Source organism: Ambystoma mexicanum, chromosome 5q (assembly GCF_040938575.1).
Source record: "Ambystoma mexicanum isolate Mex_15411 chromosome 5q, UKY_AmexF1_1, whole genome shotgun sequence".
Classification (NCBI taxonomy): domain Eukaryota; kingdom Metazoa; phylum Chordata; class Amphibia; order Caudata; family Ambystomatidae; genus Ambystoma; species Ambystoma mexicanum.
In genome coordinates, this window is record NC_090933.1 from 1,405,138,489 (window position 1) to 1,405,155,702 (window position 17,214).

At 46.6% G+C, this 17,214-nt stretch overlaps 1 protein-coding gene across 1 annotated transcript in view; it reads left to right on the forward strand.

Moving 5' to 3' along the window:
• LOC138498459 (fibrocystin-L-like) overlaps positions 1-17,214 on the forward strand; it is a 1,772,245-nt gene that overhangs the window by 1,745,912 nt on the left and 9,119 nt on the right. Inside the window, exons 47-49 of the mRNA XM_069622209.1 lie at positions 13,550-13,682; positions 14,813-14,931; positions 16,263-16,392. Of these exons, the coding sequence (XP_069478310.1) occupies positions 13,550-13,682; positions 14,813-14,931; positions 16,263-16,392 (382 nt within the window). The remainder of the gene's footprint in view (positions 1-13,549; positions 13,683-14,812; positions 14,932-16,262; positions 16,393-17,214) is intronic.

Sequence of the window (17,214 nt, forward strand, 5' to 3'; positions counted from 1 at the left end):
TGATCGCCAGGGCGTCTAAATTGTTCCAGCTCTGCCCGGAGGAGCAGAAAAGGGAAGGTTTCCTCTATCAGCGCCGGGAGGCCAAGAGGAAGACTGTCATTGCGGTGCCTCTAATCGATGACATCTGGGAGGAGGGCCTGTCGGTTCTCAGAAAGCCCTCCACGGCACCAGCCAAATGGGACCGGTACGAGAAGAAGTACCGGGTCCCCGAAACCGCTCCCCTGTGCCTCAGGGCCCAGCCAACGCCAGACTCGGTCGTCTCGGCAGCGGCGAAGTAGAAAGCGGCGGGGTCAGGAGCCTCGACGTCGAATTCCCCGCCGGACGGCGAGGGAAAGAAGTTGGACGCCATGGGGCGGCGGGTCATTTCGTCGGCGGCGACGACGATCAAATCGGCCAACGCCCTGGCGATCGTGGCCCGTTACGACAGGGAGCTCTGGTTTAAGCTGGCCCCCATATTGGACTTCCTGCCGGACGACAAGAGGTCCGAGGCCCTGGAAATACTGCAAGAGGGCGAGGTGGCGTCGGACCACGCCATAACGGTGGCAACCGATATTGCCGATACTGGGTTCCGCCAGCTGGGCAACGGTGTTTGCCTACGACGACGGGGTTGGCTCCGGGCGACCGACTTCCGTCAGGACGTCCAGACCAGGGTGTTGGACATGCCGTTCGACGGTAGCAACTTGTTCGGGAAGGCGGTGGACGAATCCCTCCAAGCCATTAAAACGGACACGGAGACGGCCCGCGCCCTAGGAGCCCTTCAGCAACGACGGCCCTTTCGGAGCTCCGGAGGCAGACAGGGTGCTTCCAAGGGATCCAGTGGTGGCTCGTCGTCCTACCGCCAGGCGGCACGCTCCTCGTCTCAGGAGGCCTACAGCGGTCGCGGCAAGCAGGGAGTACCTCTCCGCCGTCCGCAAGGTGGCCAGGGCGGCAAGGCCACCACCTCCAAGCAGGACTGAACCAGCCGTGGTCTCGGGCCCCCACCGAAGCACCCTGGTGGGAGGCTGGCTGACGAATTTCGTCGGCGTGTGGATGTCCATCTCCACCGACCGTTGGGTGCTGCATACCCTGGCAAGAGGACACTCTATCGAATTCGTGAAGAAGTGCCCTCACGTTCCACCTGTGGCCAGGAAGGAAAATCACATCCCGCAACTGCTGTTGGAAGTACAGACGATGCTCAGGATAGGCGCCATCGAGCTTGTCCCAAAGAGGCTCCGGGGCTCCGGGGTGTTCTCAAGGTACTTCCTCATCAGGAAGAAGACGGGCGGCTGGCGCCCCATCCTGGACCTTCGTCATTTGAACAAATACATCAGATCACAGAAGTTCAGGATGGTCACCCTCGAGCACGTACTGGGACAGCTGGAGGAAGGCGACTTTCTATCGTCGTTGGACCTGGAGGATGCATACATCCACGTTCCCATCCTCAAAAGTCACCGAAAGTTCCTCAGGTTAGTCGTCCAGGGACGCCACTACCAATTCAGAGCATTGCTGTTCGGATTGAAGTCGGCCCCCAGGGTCTTTACCAAGTGCCTAGCACCAGTGACGGCGTGGCTGCACCTGCAGGGGATTCACGTCTACCCCTACCTGGACGACTGGCTTATCCGCTCAAGGACGAGGGAACTCGCCGTCGAACACAGTGCGAGGACCGTCCAGCTACTCACAGACCTGGGATTCGCTATAAACTACCCAAAGTCCCACCTGGTGCCGTCGCAGGTGGCCCTGTTTCTGGGAGCGAAGCTCGATACAGTGAGGTGCCTGGCGGCCCCGTCGGAGGAACGGACAAAGACCATTCTAGGCAAAGTGCAGTGCCTGCTAGCCACGGACGTGGCCAAGGTGAGGTCCATCAAGTCCCTCCTGAGGATGATGTCCTCTTGCATCTACCTGGTGCGCCTATGCAGACTACGGATGTGCCCTCTTCAAGAATTTCTCGACGCCCGTTGGATGCAGGCGACGGGCACCTTCAAAGACAGAGTCCCCCTCAACGAGGTTTTTCTGGCGGGCGATTCAGTGGTGGGGCGTTCGAGCGCACCTCACGGTGGGCAAGGACTTTCAGACGCGGCGTACCAGGAGACGGTGACGACGGACGCCTCCCTGGAAGGTTGGGACGCCCACACCGGAGATCTCCACGCAAGGGGCCTCTGGCTCCCGGAGGAGAGGCTCCTGCACATCAACGTCCTGGAACTCCGAGCCGTGTTCTGGGCTCTCAAATCGTTCCTCCCATCGCTCAAGGGCAAGGTGGTGCGGATCTTCACGGACAACACCACGACAATGTTTTACATACGGAAGCAGGGAGGCACCAGATCCCCAGCCCTATCCAAGGAGGCACAGGATCTGTGGTACTGGGCGGTCGCCCAGGGGATGTTCCTGGTTCCCTTCCACCTGGCAGGAGAAAGCAACACCATTGCCGAGTGGGAACTGCGCCAGGATCAGGTGGATCAACTCTTCCGACGATGGGGCAAACCCCAGATCGACCAGTTCGACCTGTTCGCAACAGCGACGAACTCGAAGTGCAAGAGGTTCGCCAGCAGGTTTCCCCAGCCGAGAAGCATGGGAGATGCGTTCTCGTTCCCCTGGGATGGCCTATACCTGTATGCGTTCCCTCCGTTGCTGCTTCGACTCATCAGCCAGCTCAAGAGGTCCCGGTGCAGGATGATCCTCGTCGCACCGGCATGACCGAGGCAGATCTGGTTCCCGGACCTTCTGGACTTGTCAACGTCCCCTCCCATCAAGCTGTCGGCGGACGCGGACCTTCTCTCCAGAGAAGGAGGCGCCATCTTCCACCGTGACCCGGCGTCGCTGAACCTGCAGGCTTGGCTCCTGCAGCGCTAGAGTTTGGAGGCTACGATATACCGGCCGATTGCGGAGAGGTTCTTGCTAAGGCCAGAGCGTCCTCGACTCTCAAATGCTACGGTCATAAGTGGAAGAGGTTCTCTATCTGGTGCCGAGCACAGAAGATCAACCCCCTACGGATTACGGCCCCTCAAGTGCTGCCGTACCTGCTATCGCTGACAAAGGCTGGGCTAGCCCATGCCTCCATTAAGATTCATCTGGCGGCGATCTCCAGATATACCAGAACCACAGGACGGACATCCCTGTGGTCCCATCGACTGGTAAAAGAGTTTAGGAAAGGACTGTTCCGGTCGTTCCCGCCGGTGAAGGCCCCGGCCCCGACGTGCGAACTTAACGTGGTGCTGACCAGGCTCATGGGGCCCCCATTCGAGCCGATGCACTCTGCACCGATGAAGTTTGTGTCATGGAAGACTGCATTCCTGGTGGCCATTACCTCTGCACAACGAGTGGGAGAGATCCAGGCCCTATCCTGCAAAGCACCGTACTTGACTTTCCATGCCTCGAGGGTGGTGCTTAGGACGCACCCCTCCTTTATGCCCAAGGTGCCGTCGGACTTCCATCTTAACGAGCCCTTGGTGTTACCTGTTTTCTTCCCGTCTCCTTTGTCGCTGGCGGAGAGGACTTTGCACTCGCTGGATGTGGCTAGAGCGCTGAAGTTCTACGTGGACCGCACAAAGAGTTTCCGGAGGACATCACAGCTGTTCGTGAACTTTGGACCTGTGAATGAAGGGAAGGCTCTCTCGAAGTCTTCTATTTCCAGATGGCTCTCCGGCTGCATCATGCACTGCCACCGGTTGGCTAACCGACTGCTGCCAGGCCGTCCGAGAGCCCATTCGACCAGAGCGATCGCTGCTACTACGGCGTTCTTATCTGGTGTGCCCCTGCTGGACATCTGCAGGGCTGCTACGTGGAGGTCGATGCACACCTTCACGAGATTCTACTGCGTCGATCGGGATTCCAGGGAGGAATCCAGGGTCGGCCAAGCAGTGCTGCGCAACCTGTTCGCTTAAGGTGAGCCTGGTGAGGAGGTAAGAGATACTTAATGTTGAGTTTTTTGTATTGCTTAATGTTGAGCCTTTTGCCACCCCCGTGGTTGTGCATGTGTGTACTGCTATTTATTCTTATATTCATGAGCATGTGAATCCATGCCAGACCCCATGCTGGAGAAGGAACAAGTTACTTACCTGTAACTGTTGTTCTCCAGCATGGGTCTGGCACGGAGTCACATGCGAACCCTCCCGCCTACCCCTCTGCGGCTCTTCACTTGGTCATACTGCCTCTTCACGTGCTACCAAATCTGAAGATGGCTGCCAGAGGCGGGGCTTAGGTAGAGGGCAGTCATTGGCTGTGGTCAGTATGACGCAGAGATCAGTGATTGGTTACTACTACGAAAGACAGATCAGAAACGAAACTGATACTGATTTTTTCTTTACTGAGGATTCCCAGCCTGACGATGGGGAATATTCATGAGCATGTGAATCCATGCCAGACCCATGCTGGAGAACAACAGTTACAGGTAAGTAACTTGTTCCTTTCATGGCGTTGAGTAGTGGGATCAACCATTTAGCTGTAGCTCTTTTGCACGATGGGGTGAATGGTTTTTCCTTGGAGATTTCGTCGATAGTGGCGATGATCCAGTTATGAAGTAATTTTGTTTTGCTGTCGAGTCAGTTCCGTCCAGGGTCGTTGTTGGTGGTTTGTTGACTTCTAGTTGTTCTGCCAAGTTGCTGGCTTTGATGGCACAGCAATTTCTTTTCATGGTAGTCAGCAGTTTGTCGGGTTGTTTTGTCTGTCATAGTGGGCAGCATGATTACGAAGGGGGTGATGAGGTGATCGCTTCAGAGGATCTGTAGTGGTGGCGCCATGGTGATGAGGTTTTTGCTGGCGAAGATTGCATCTAGCGTATGTCCCGCTTTGTGGGTTGCTCCTTTGACTAGCTGATGGTGTTTCATTGTCTTCAGTTGTTTAACTAGTGATTTTTGTGAGTTAGCTGATTCTTCATCAAACCAGTGTTGAAGTCTCCTAGGATTATCAGGTGTTATTGCTTGATGGCTAGGTTGGTGATGGCTTCGGTGAATGTGTCGATGAAGGTTGCATCGTATGTTGGTGGTCTGTAGACCAGAACACATTTGAGATTTGTTTTGGGTTTGCTGTTAGGTGAATGATTAGGAATTCACAGTTTTTGATGTTTAATGGTTCATCCATTTTGATTTTCAGGTGTTCCTTGTAGGCTACCGCTGGTCCTCCTCCTCTTTAGTTTTTCCTGTTTGGTTGTGACCACTTGAAGTTATCAGGGATGCAGTTATGCAGTGTGATTTTGTAGTTGTCATCTAGCCAAATTTCGGTTATGAAAAAGATGTCGATACCCCTGTCGGACAGGAGGATGAAGATTTCTGTGGCATGTTTTGACATTGATCTAGCATTGATTAGGTTGCAATGAATCTTGGTTACACAGTTGGATTTATTTATTTTTCATTTTCTCTTGCAGTTGTTCTGTTGTAGTTCTTCTGTGATGTTGTTAGAAATTGGTCAGTGGTCCATGTAGTCTACTTCCTTGCTGAAGCGATCTGTTAGATTGATTGTTGGGTTGATATATTCTTCTGATTCTTCGTCTTCAGTGTTTTGATGCGGTTGCTGCCGCTGTCCATGTGTTTTTGTGATATAGGGGTGAGGAAGTTGGTTTTGTTCCTTTCTTTTCTTTGGTCTTCTCTTCTCTTTTTTTGGCGTTCTACTCAGTTCTTGGCATGTCTGGGCATGTCGCTGGTGTTGATGTGTCAAGGTGGTGAGCAAGTTGGAAGTTACAGTGTCAGATATAGGGATTTTTCTCTTCTCGTGTTTATACTGTCTGCTGGAGTGTTTTTAGGGGTATCTTCTGTATTTGTGGTGATTTCTGCTGTTGGAGGCCAATCAGACTTGCATCAACCACTATTTACGAGCGGAAGGATGGATCAGAGAATGCCACTGTGTCTTCAGCTGTGAGGGCCATCTTTATGTCATCAAATGCTGCTTGCTCAAGAGGGCCCCACTGCTAGGTGGTATCTTTTCTCGTGAGGTTCCTCAATGGCTCGGATCGTGTGGCCAGATTCCTTATAACTCGCCCGCAGTACGTTACCATCACCAGGAAACTGCAAATCTCAGTTACTGTCTCTGGGGGTCTGGCGTCCATGATGTCCTGGACTTTGCAGGGATCAGGAGGCTAGGCTGGTGATGGCTTCAGTGAATGTGTCGATGAAGGTTAGATCGTATGTTGGTGGTTTGTATACCAGAACACATTTGAGATTTGTTTTTGGGTTTGCTGTTAGGTAAATGAATAGGGATTCGCAAGGTCAAAGGGAGACCTATTGCTTTTGCTGTGCCCTCTTGTATACGGAGCAAATATATTTGCAGATTGAGTGCAAAGCTCTTACAGTACTTTGGGGGTGCAAGCATTTTCGCCTGTATGTACTGGGAAGGCCCGTGACAGTTGTGACAGAACGCAAACCCCTGCTCCCCATCATGGCATGGTCGTCGTCCAAGCCTCTGGCAAGGTTTGAGTGGTGGATGCTGGCTCTACTAGAACACACAGTGTCGTTAGTATACCGACCCAGTGTGAACAATGCAGCCGACTATCTATCAAGATACCCCCAGGGCAGGGAAGCTGACGAGGTGAACCTTACTGTATTTCTCCATGATAGTGCTCAGAGTGAAGCAGTGGTCCACTGTACTAAGCCCTCTGCTGAAATTCGCTTGGGAGGGCCTCAAAATATTGTTACTTTGAGCCCACTCGTCCAGTCCAAGCGTTTCAAGAGTATCTTACTGGGAATGTTCAGTAAGGAAATTGGCCTTAAGACCGTGGGGGGCTGGTGGTCTCGACAAATGCATTAAACATAAACAATTTGTTGTCATTTGAAAACACGGCCCTCTAAAAGCTCCCATTGTTGCTCAATGCATTCTTTTTTTGGTCTTTGAAACTATAACCCTGACCAGCTCCACACCACTCATTAAATGCTGGTTCAATTTTCTTTTCGCAATTCTACAGTCTACCTCAAACCATGTGGCATCCCTTTCTATAACCTGGAACTCCTGAACTGGGGATGCCGTTTGGCAATAGCTCGGTCCCGGATAGTTTCAACCAAAGACTCAATGACACATTCTTTTGTGGCTTCTGAAATGTTAAACAATGTAAAGAAAATATTTAAATTTCTTGTAAATTAGTAATTCTTTCCAATACCTCCTTGTTGAGCTTAGGCATTGCCAACCAGTCCCTCTGGCTGTCGGGCATCTTCTTTGTGGTGCCTACCACTGGCCATTTGAAAATGAACTCAAGAAGATAGTGATCCTTTCTGTTCAATCAGAAATGCTAAATGTCATGACATTCCTGAAAAAACTGTCTACAACACAGTAATCAATGACTGAGGCACAATATTACTCATCTTGTATGCACCTGGAAAATCCCTGGGCAGAACCCCAAAATATACCTGAAAATCAGTGCTCAATTTGTGATCAATTTGACTGTCAATAAATTTGCAGTACAGTTCTTTAAAAAAATGTGCTCGAGACCATGAAGGCCCATGTAATGCTTATTTAGTCCTACTATATTTTTGAACAACTGGCCTGGTCCCAGAGTTCTAAAAATGTTTGACTCCTTTGAGGCGACAGGGGTGGGGGCATGAGAATGCCCCAAAATGAGCAGCCCACGAGATTATGTACTTTAACATTATGTGATTGTGTCGAACTGATCGAGGGTGTAATTAGATATTCTGTCATGGTGCCCAGTGTGAATACTCTGTATTGCCAAATGTGCAGCAATGCGCTGCTTGCTGTACGACTGTCTTTTAAATAAAGTTTTTTTGTTTTTAAATGTACTACTGACCACTCAATTTACTCAACATTTCCAGTAAACAACCACTTAATGTTAAATGAAGTTAAAGGTATTGTAAATATCCTTTATGTCGTCTAGATAACTTAAGTATGCAAATTAAAATGTTCTGTTAACAGTCTTAAGTTTATTACAATTTCATTTGTGTTGTAATCACTTCTGTGCCAACTGAGCACCAACTGAGCGTCGATATGTTCTGTCGAAGAATGGAAGTTGCTCACCATTTCATTTGATATGCACATTTTGCTCATTGTGCACAAAAGGTTGGGGACCCCTGGAATACACCATCAGAAGGTCACACCAGTCTGGCCAAGGGCAAACAGGAAGGCAGAAAGCTTCATGAGGTCCTTTAGCAAGTTGTTCCGCATCACCCATGGCCAAGGACATTACGCCTCATTACGAGGTGGGCGGTAAGGGGTTAACGGCACTGGTAAATGTGCTCATTACTAGTTTGGAGGCAGCCAAGCCCTTAATAATGAGGCCCATTGTCTCAGGAGGGCCCTCTACAGGTTTCTGAAGGACTATCGGGCGACACCCACTGTTCCACAGGGGTGGCGCCGGCAGAGGACTTGTTCAAGCAATGTCCGAGAGGTCTTCTGCCAGACACAGGGGACTGAGATCCAGGAATGAGAGTGAGGATGTGAGAAGAGGACTCAGACCAAATACACTAGTGCCAGGAGACAAAGGCCCTCATTACGACCCTGGCGGAGATCATGGTGCAATATGCACCATGGAGCATGGCGGAAAGCTGCCGATACCGCCATGGGGGTTGGCGGATTTTCCGCCCCATGCCGACCTTGGCGGAGCGGTAAATCCCCAATCCCCATTTTACCCTTCCCCATTCCCATTTTTGCCCCATAGGGTATAATGGGAGTGGGGAAGGCGTTAATTACGCCACCGTAAATTACGGTGGCGTAATTAACATCAAGGTCCCGTAGCGCCATGGATTTCTCCGCCCGGAAAAACCAGGCGGAAAAAGGCTCCATGGCGCTACGGGAACTCGTAGTAAGGCGGACGGGTCCGCCACGATTACCGCTGGCGTAATCCCACTCCGCCAGGGTCGTAATGAGGGCCAAAGTGATTTTGAGAAACGGTCATCCACAAGGGAAACTGTCCTTGCCATATGAACCCAAACCCCTGGACGTCATAGCTGTAAAGGGATCCATGGTAACTGCCTCCGATGGGACAGCAACAGTCACGAGATATGCAAGCTTCTTTAAGAGAATCCTGGGGAACGACCAGCCAGGAGTGTCAACTGGAAGGAGGCCTGCAGAAGAGTCTGATGAATGTGGTGGGACTGATTATTCTCTGAATCCCCTGGACCAACAGGATACAGGTGAGGAGAGGCTGGCTGGGAATGAGGCCAGCGGTTTCCGCAACATGCAGGTAGGAGGAGACCTGCTCACCTGGAGGGTTATATGCTGGACACATGAGCCGAACACTGACCGCAATTTTAAATGACTGAATAACTTAGTTGGCTGTTTGTGTGTTTAATTACCAAGTGTTTATGTGGTTACATAAATCGTTATTTGTTTCGTTATGAAAAAGGAGGAGTGTGGTGTTCCTTTAAGAAACACACACAGCAGAGTGGCTTAAATCCGGCGCGTGTGGAAGATAAAAAATAGGGCGTGTCCCGTGGTGCCTCAGAGCATGTACGAAGCCCCGATAGAGAGCAAGGTGCCGTGTGTCATCTGTGGGGCCAGGGGTGCTCATCGTGCACACGACCCGCTAGGGGCCATACAATGTATTCTGAAGTAATACGGAAGTGGCGGCAATAAATGAAGGCCGCCACTCAAGCAAAACCATGATTTACGGCATGACAACAGCCTTCCCAACCACCTCACATGTAAGGGGCTGGCAATGACTGTATTCAGAGGCCAGAATACCGTTGCTGCCCCAGCCTAAAGTGGCTTTCGTTAACTGTACCCTAGGAGGTGCCATTAAACAACACAGTACACTTTTACCCATTTTAAACATTGCATTTCTCAGACTGCAGCCTCTTTTTTCTAGTTTGATGAAAGTTTATGAAAACTTCCTTGAATTATAAAAGTGTCAGTCTTTTGGGAAATGCTTGCAATGCCACTGGAGCACATATATCCCCCACAATGTGTGATTTTAGCAGCTTTTTCTGCTGGAAAGCATGACATTTCCCCTCCAATATTTCAACCCATCTCAGAATGATGGTGCTGGAAACTTGAGGGGAGAATGTCGGCTTTCAAACACTATAAAAAGCACAAGCTCTGAATCAGGCCCTAGGCCTCAACGGTCTCCATGGAACATTTGGAGCACGACGATGGCGCAATGTAAAAAATAATTTCTCCTTCCATGGGCATTGTCTTTCTCTATATTACCTGCCTCAAAACGGGAGACCAACACGCCCCACCCTATGGTTCCATCAATAAGGAAGGGGAAACATGTTCCTAGCACCCCCAGATAAGGTACCACACGTCCCAGGAGACACCATTTCAGCCCGCACAACAGCATTTCGGCCGTGCACCAAGGCCAAGACATGCTGGGGCTTACATTTTCATCATTGCTGTACCCCACACAGTATACCTTAATTAGGGACAACAGCAAACCCTCACAATTGATCCTCCCAGACTTCGATCAAAGAGGGGCTGCAACTATCTTCTACCACGTGGACCAACAGCATCCAGAGAGACTCAGCATATCATCATCTGCACCGAATTTCATCACTGGCTCTGCATTTCGCCATTGGATCAGCCACCTCATTGCCAATTTGTAGTGTGCAGCTCCAGGAGGAAGACACAGGATGCAAGTATGAGACAGGAGCCAGCAAGTACAAAATGAAGAAGTACTTTATTTATGTTTCAGGGTATAGGTTTTAAGAAGAGTGAGAGCATATGGAACATCCTCCTCTCAGTTGTGTCTCCCATCCTGAATGACTGTCATTCATGGAACCCTGAGGAAACCCAGGGAATCACCACTAGCCAACATTCCATGGCTTTTATTGCATATGGCAATGCAATCTCCACACTACACGGAAATCCAGCTGTTTTTACAGCACTTCCGAATTTCGAGTTTGACCTTAAAGGGGATGATTTACCACCAGAAGCTAAAGAGTTCCTAGGGCACGATCCTGTTTGTAAACTTTGATGAAATGTGAAAGAGTGCCAGGGGCACAATCCCAAGGGAACAAAGGTGTTGGAGTGGTCACGCATAGAGGAAAGTTATATATGCGCATTCAAAAGTCTCGTATATGAAGAATTGTTGCATTAGAGGAACTTTAGAGACAGAGTGCCTGGGGCACGATCTCATGAGAGCCAAGGTGTCAGGGCGGACCCGCATAGAGCAATGTAAACTCTGCGCATTCAATAGACTCTGATACAAACATTTGTTGAACTGTGATAAGTTGTGGCATTGTTGGGGAATGGAACACTTGTTGAATCAAGAGTGAGAATCAAGAGTGAAAGAATCTTGAGTTAAAGCCTTTAAATTGAACATTGGGAAACTTGTGAAACAGTAATTGAAAGCCAAAAGCATATGAAGAGTATTGGAACTGTGAAACCAAGACGGCTGCTGAATCTGTGGAACAGGAAAGCCTCGAGAAGCCTGAAAGAAAGTTATGAGAGTCATTTAAGTCTATGGAACTCTGGTGATCCCGAGCAGTTCAAGCTTGTGAAGGGAACTGTGAAACAGCTCCAATATCGTTGAAAGGACACTGGAGAAGAAAGCTGCAGAGTTACTGCAGTGCTATCCTGACATTACTTTGCTACACCCTTTTATATGGTGTCCAAACCCCTACATAGTATAATTCTAGAATTGAGAGCCAGCTTAGGGTAGACGCAGACATCCTTTTGTTTTTGACTGACAAACTTTGGGCTGTTATTCTTTTTCTTTTATGGTTGACATACTCCCATATTAGGAGTTATCCCAACTCCTTCTTTATGAATAAAGGTTTTAGAGACTGATTCCTTGCGTCTGTGTCTACCTCTTTGCACTATGCCAATCTCACACAACAAATTAATTTTCACAATGTAAGCTTGCATTCCTATTGCTCTTAAAATCAGATGCCCCTTATGTGACATGAGCTCTGCTCGCATTTTTAAAGGAAGCTTGGAATTTGAGAACATTTTGCATAGCTCCTATACCAAAGGTTTATATTGTTAAATCCAAATATTTTAGGTTTAGAGGTCTGTCTGACATGATTTCCACTATGAATATTGTTAATGGATTGTCTTTCCCTGTAGGGCTTGCTGGTTCAGTGTAGGAGAAAACAGCTGCTTTGTGACACCCATGTATTTAAGGAGAATGGTCCTTGTATTTGTATATATGATTTAGGTTTTATAGATGTTATTAAGTATGGAAAGCACATTTTGCACAGTTTGCTGCTCAGGGCTTTTGAACAAATGTATTTTTTTAGGTTTTATGTATAGTGCTCAGTGTACTTATTTCGATGTATGCAATGTGTTACATTTGTTTTTGTAATTGATGTTGCTTTTTATGGTACTTTGTGCCGAAATAAAGTTTTCAGAAGATAAAAAACTAATTAATTTTTGGGATATGTGATGATGGTCATAATTGACGAACAAAGATTTGGATGAATGAAAATTGAAAACAGAACTAACTGATTTAAACTGATTGATAAAGTACAAGAAGAGTCAAAATAAGGATTAACTGTGTAAAAAATAACTTTTAGGATGTTTGTTGATGGTTACAATTGACGAAAAATGATTCAGAGGAATGAGTAAACGAAAACAATGATTAACTGATTCAAATTGTCTGGTGGGCATCTAAATTAGAATAAAGCAAGACAAACAGGACACATTCAGCTATTTCAGTAGATGGGTTCAAACTGCGAAGTATTTTTCTCTCTTTTTCCTTTTCCACAATAAAAATATTTTGATATGTAAAATAGATATATCTTTCAATATATGATTCTTTTGAGGAGGATTTGCACATTGACGCTCACTAGTTCACTTTTTATAGTGACAAATACACAGAAGTGTTATTTTTCTGCAGCAGTGCACTTTAAAGTGATAATAGCCCACAGAGCAGATGAAACTGCAGATTACACACCACTCACATGCTCTCAGGTGGTTTTATTTTCCAAATATTGTTTTTTAAAATAGTTCTTCTGATCCTCACTGCCTCTATACATGCTTCACTACATACATCCCTACTATATATCTTCCTGGCTAACTATATTCCCACAATGCACCCCTTCTCTCACTCACTCCCATCATTCATTGCATTGTTCTCATTCACCTCGACTCAGATCCCATTGATTCCTTGGCTGAACCGTCTGCCAGATTGGACAGAACTATGTTGGAAGCTACTGGTAGTTTACCATTAACAAAAGGTAGCCCAAGGGTTGCAAGTATATTTCATATGAAATAATGTAACTAAATGTTTCTGCGTTTCCCAGTTGCAAGTGCTTGGTTAGATATGCCATTGATGAAATCACACCTGCTTGTGTCCCATGCACGGTTTCACCCACACACTGTCTCGATACCCAGGTATCTTCTTTGAATAAGGACAATGTTTAAGTCTTCGATCTTAAATTCGAACACCTTTTCTCTGAAGTATTATGTGGACATAAGTTGAGTGGCTCTATCAATTATAAAATATTAAACAGTTTTCTTTTAAATCTAATGGGCACAAATCTATATAAGCATATGGTCCAAACATATATAGCAAATTGCATGACATTCTAGGGACATATAAGATACTCCTACTAAATAATGAGCAAACGTCTGCGGAAAAACAAGTAACGCAAGTGCTGAATATCTAATCATTGTGTATGTCTTTTCCAATGCAATAACAAACCAGTCCATATTTTATCTGACAATTAAATGTTTCATGGTTTGCATCTTTTGACAGTCCGGGGGTCAGCTCATAGGTGGCACAGAGGATGAACCCTTCAGAGGATGTCTGCAAATAATACTGCGGGGACAGCGCTCCTCTCAAAATGTGAAATTGCAGAATGATCAGATGTTGCGGTCAAAGGTGTTGGGTATGTTAATTTCTACTTTCTAATTCAGTAGTGATTACCACTGGTTTCAGTTGCCAATGTGAGGCACAGATACTGGCAAACAGTCAGACTTCGGTGAACCTATTGATGGGCCAATGTTATTGCATCTCTATGAATTGATAGAACTCACAACTGCAACGAGGGGTTGTTCAGCATCCCATGTTGGAGGAAGTTGCTATGGCATATTAATGCTTAGTAAAGTTAGGATAATCTGTAAAGTAATGGGCCTTAAAAAAATATTTTCTGAGCTCTATGAGCATGCCCTGGATGTGTAGCCCCATAGACGCATTATGGTTGTCTTTATCGTAGGTGCCTCTCAGATGACTTGCTGTGTCTATCTCATTATTTCCAATATTATAGATGTTATCAATGGACTATTGAAAGGTATTTATCTAATTCCTTTGATGATTTAGCATTGATATTCTAAACATTTATAAACATACTCATGGATCGAGAACTAGAGAAGACAAATATGCCAAACACCCTGAATTGTTTGGAATCAATGCCACCATTTCTGTACATGGGGACTTGCATACGCAAGGTGCACTTGGGGTTTTAGGCAACACACATTGCTTTTCCAGCAAGTGACCTACCACAGTTACTATGGTATTGAATGCCTCAGCAGAGATTCTTGCACTGGAAACTGTGCTTCCCGCATATTTTCCCTTACAGAAAATGAGCAGAGGGAATAACACAGATTGTCAGCCCCCTGCAGGACCTTTTGGAGAGGATTCAGAGGGGCCCTTCACCCATTAGAAAAAGCAGGCCGAAAGTTCCACTTATACTGGAGTTGCACCTGGACTGTGCAGCCTGCTATTGGCAGGCTCTTCCACTGCCTTCGAAACTTGGTATCTTGGAATGTGAGTGCTGTCAGGGACTGCACCCAACCGCCCACCGTGATCTTAGCCCTGTGCCTGGAGCAGTCAGGCTAAGGGGGGACATTCCTGGTGCTATATGGCCCATTTTGAATTATGAACTCAAATCTGTTATCACAGCTTTCCAATGCACAACATTACAGAAGAGCGTTATGCTAATGGTGAGGAAGATATACTGAGTATTTTAAACTCTCCCTTTGTCTGATTATTCATGAGTTTAAATATCCTGATTTTCAGCTGTATTTGGAACTCTGGAATTGCATGGAATTCAACATACAGAATACCGATCCAAAATATCCCACACAGCTTTGAAAGGATCTGACATTATATCACTCATGGACGCCGTGGGATGGGAGGTACAGTCTATATTAAATATACATTATATATTCAGTCTATATATATGCAGTTTGTTTTGTATTACATACACATTCTTCAAATGTCATGGCTTGTACCCATAGCGTATCCACTCTGCTTTATACCTCTCACCCTTTTCCAGTGCACTGCTGATGGATGATATGTTGGATGAATTGCTTCTAACGTACAAACATCTTCATAGTAGGAGTAGGTTTTCACAGCCGTTGGCCCAATTGCAATTGCCAACAGACAACTATTGCCCTGCTCCTCTCTGTTTATTTCTCTTGATTGCTTTTTTGTGCACACTTGACAGTAATATTTTCAATATAACATATTACCCATAATTCATCTGGACCCTTAGATGCGTAGTTGAAAGATTTGGGAATAATACATGTAGTCAGTTTAGCTTCAATGTATTAGTCAGTGTTTAAACTTAGTTTTTCTATAAAAAAACACATTTTGCCAATATGTCTGCATCATACCTCAACAAGGTGTTCTGGCCCTAGCAATCCTTCAGACTTTTGAGGTTGGCTGCACTGAATTTTCTCCATTTCTTCCTCGCCACATAAGAAATTCTTGGAAAGATCTCTCTGCATTTGGAATCCCCCAGTTCAAATTGAGATTGAAGTAGTGATCTAAAAGTCCCACAGCCCCATGCAAACCCACCTCTTCCAAGAGGTCTATGACCAGGAGGTGCACTAGTCTAACCCCAATACCTGGTCACAGATACATCTATAAGTGGGCTGTCATTCCAGCCCCCAAGCAGCAACCCAAGACAGACCTATTAAACATTGGTTCCATTTTAGAACACCAACATTATTTGACCAAAAGTAAAAAAGATGATTTATGTACCCGCATTTTTCACTGGGAACCTCTCCCACCCTCCACCCCCTCACGCACCCTGGGCCCCAACCCTCACTACCTTCTACATACATGACCCCTACCCACCATCTAATTATTTGGGGTGCCGATTTTGGTAAGAAATGTGGTGAAAAAATCGACCAAACAGGTGAGTACCTTAGACATCAGTCTTCATCGTTGAACTCTCCAAAATCAAGGCTTCAGCGTCTTCCCACTCAAGCTGTACCATCTTGAAATGCTCAAGTGCACCATATTGCTCTCATATCCACATCCACTGAAGTGTGCTGTGGCCACGGATAGCGGCATGCACCATTTTACTAAAAAAAGAAAAAATCAATAAACAGGGCTACCTTTCAAATTTCTCTCAATCATGTAACAATGAGTTGTGACGCTTTTGTCCAAGCCACACAGTTTGATAAAACCATGGTAACATGTACGCACTGTTAACAGGATGCTTTTGCTTTATAATCAGGTAGGAGATGACATTGTCATAACTTCCACCAGCCACAATGCCTGGCAGACGGAAATCAGGAGGATAACGAATGTCTCACTCGATGGCACAACCCTGAGTCTCAATGAGTCCCTATCCTACAATCACACTGGTAAGTAAAATGCAACAACCCATTCACAACAATGGCAACCAGTCTTGATATACTGTTTTAAATCGGGACAGCAGGTAATGCTGTCGGTTCCTAGGGTTCTCCTTCCAGCATTCCAAATCCTCTTGAGGAGAGTGCTCTATGATTAGATTTTCTGTCGTTTTGCAGCGGACAACAAGTCCCACTGGGCAGCACATTTGGTGGCACTTTGGCCCACATTTACTGTTGGTCAAGTCCATCGACCATAGCCCCATTGCAGCTGTTAAACATTGCAGAAATCTTCACATCTGCAGCAGCCTTTATGCATTCCTATTGATTGTGCATATCATACACACAATGATAACTGCACCTTATTGAGTAATGAGGCATGTTTCCCCTCTTCCGGGGCAGATGGTGTCATGCCTCCCTTTACTTTGCCTCATAAGAATATTGATATGTGCTGCCACCTTGAAGAGTGTCCAGAAGAAGTTAAGGATGGATAAATAGTTGGTCAAGACACCCCTCTCTGAAAGAAAAACAGAATCACTTTCATGGGGGATCAAAACATGATGTTAGGAATCCAATTTCAATTTCAAGTACTGTTGATACCAACAAGGGGTGGAGAGCACTATGCATACAAGTTCAATGTTCAGAGAATGAAAAATTACATAAAATCAATGCGCTGGCTTCTGACCCTCAACATTTGGCTTCCTTCGATGCAGGACAAGTCGGTACTATCAACATAATCCAATAATTAGGTACTTCCCTAACAAGCAAAAAGGGAAACAGTACATTATCTCTGCTAGCGAAGCACTGACCGCGGACCTGGCATTGGTATTTAGTGAC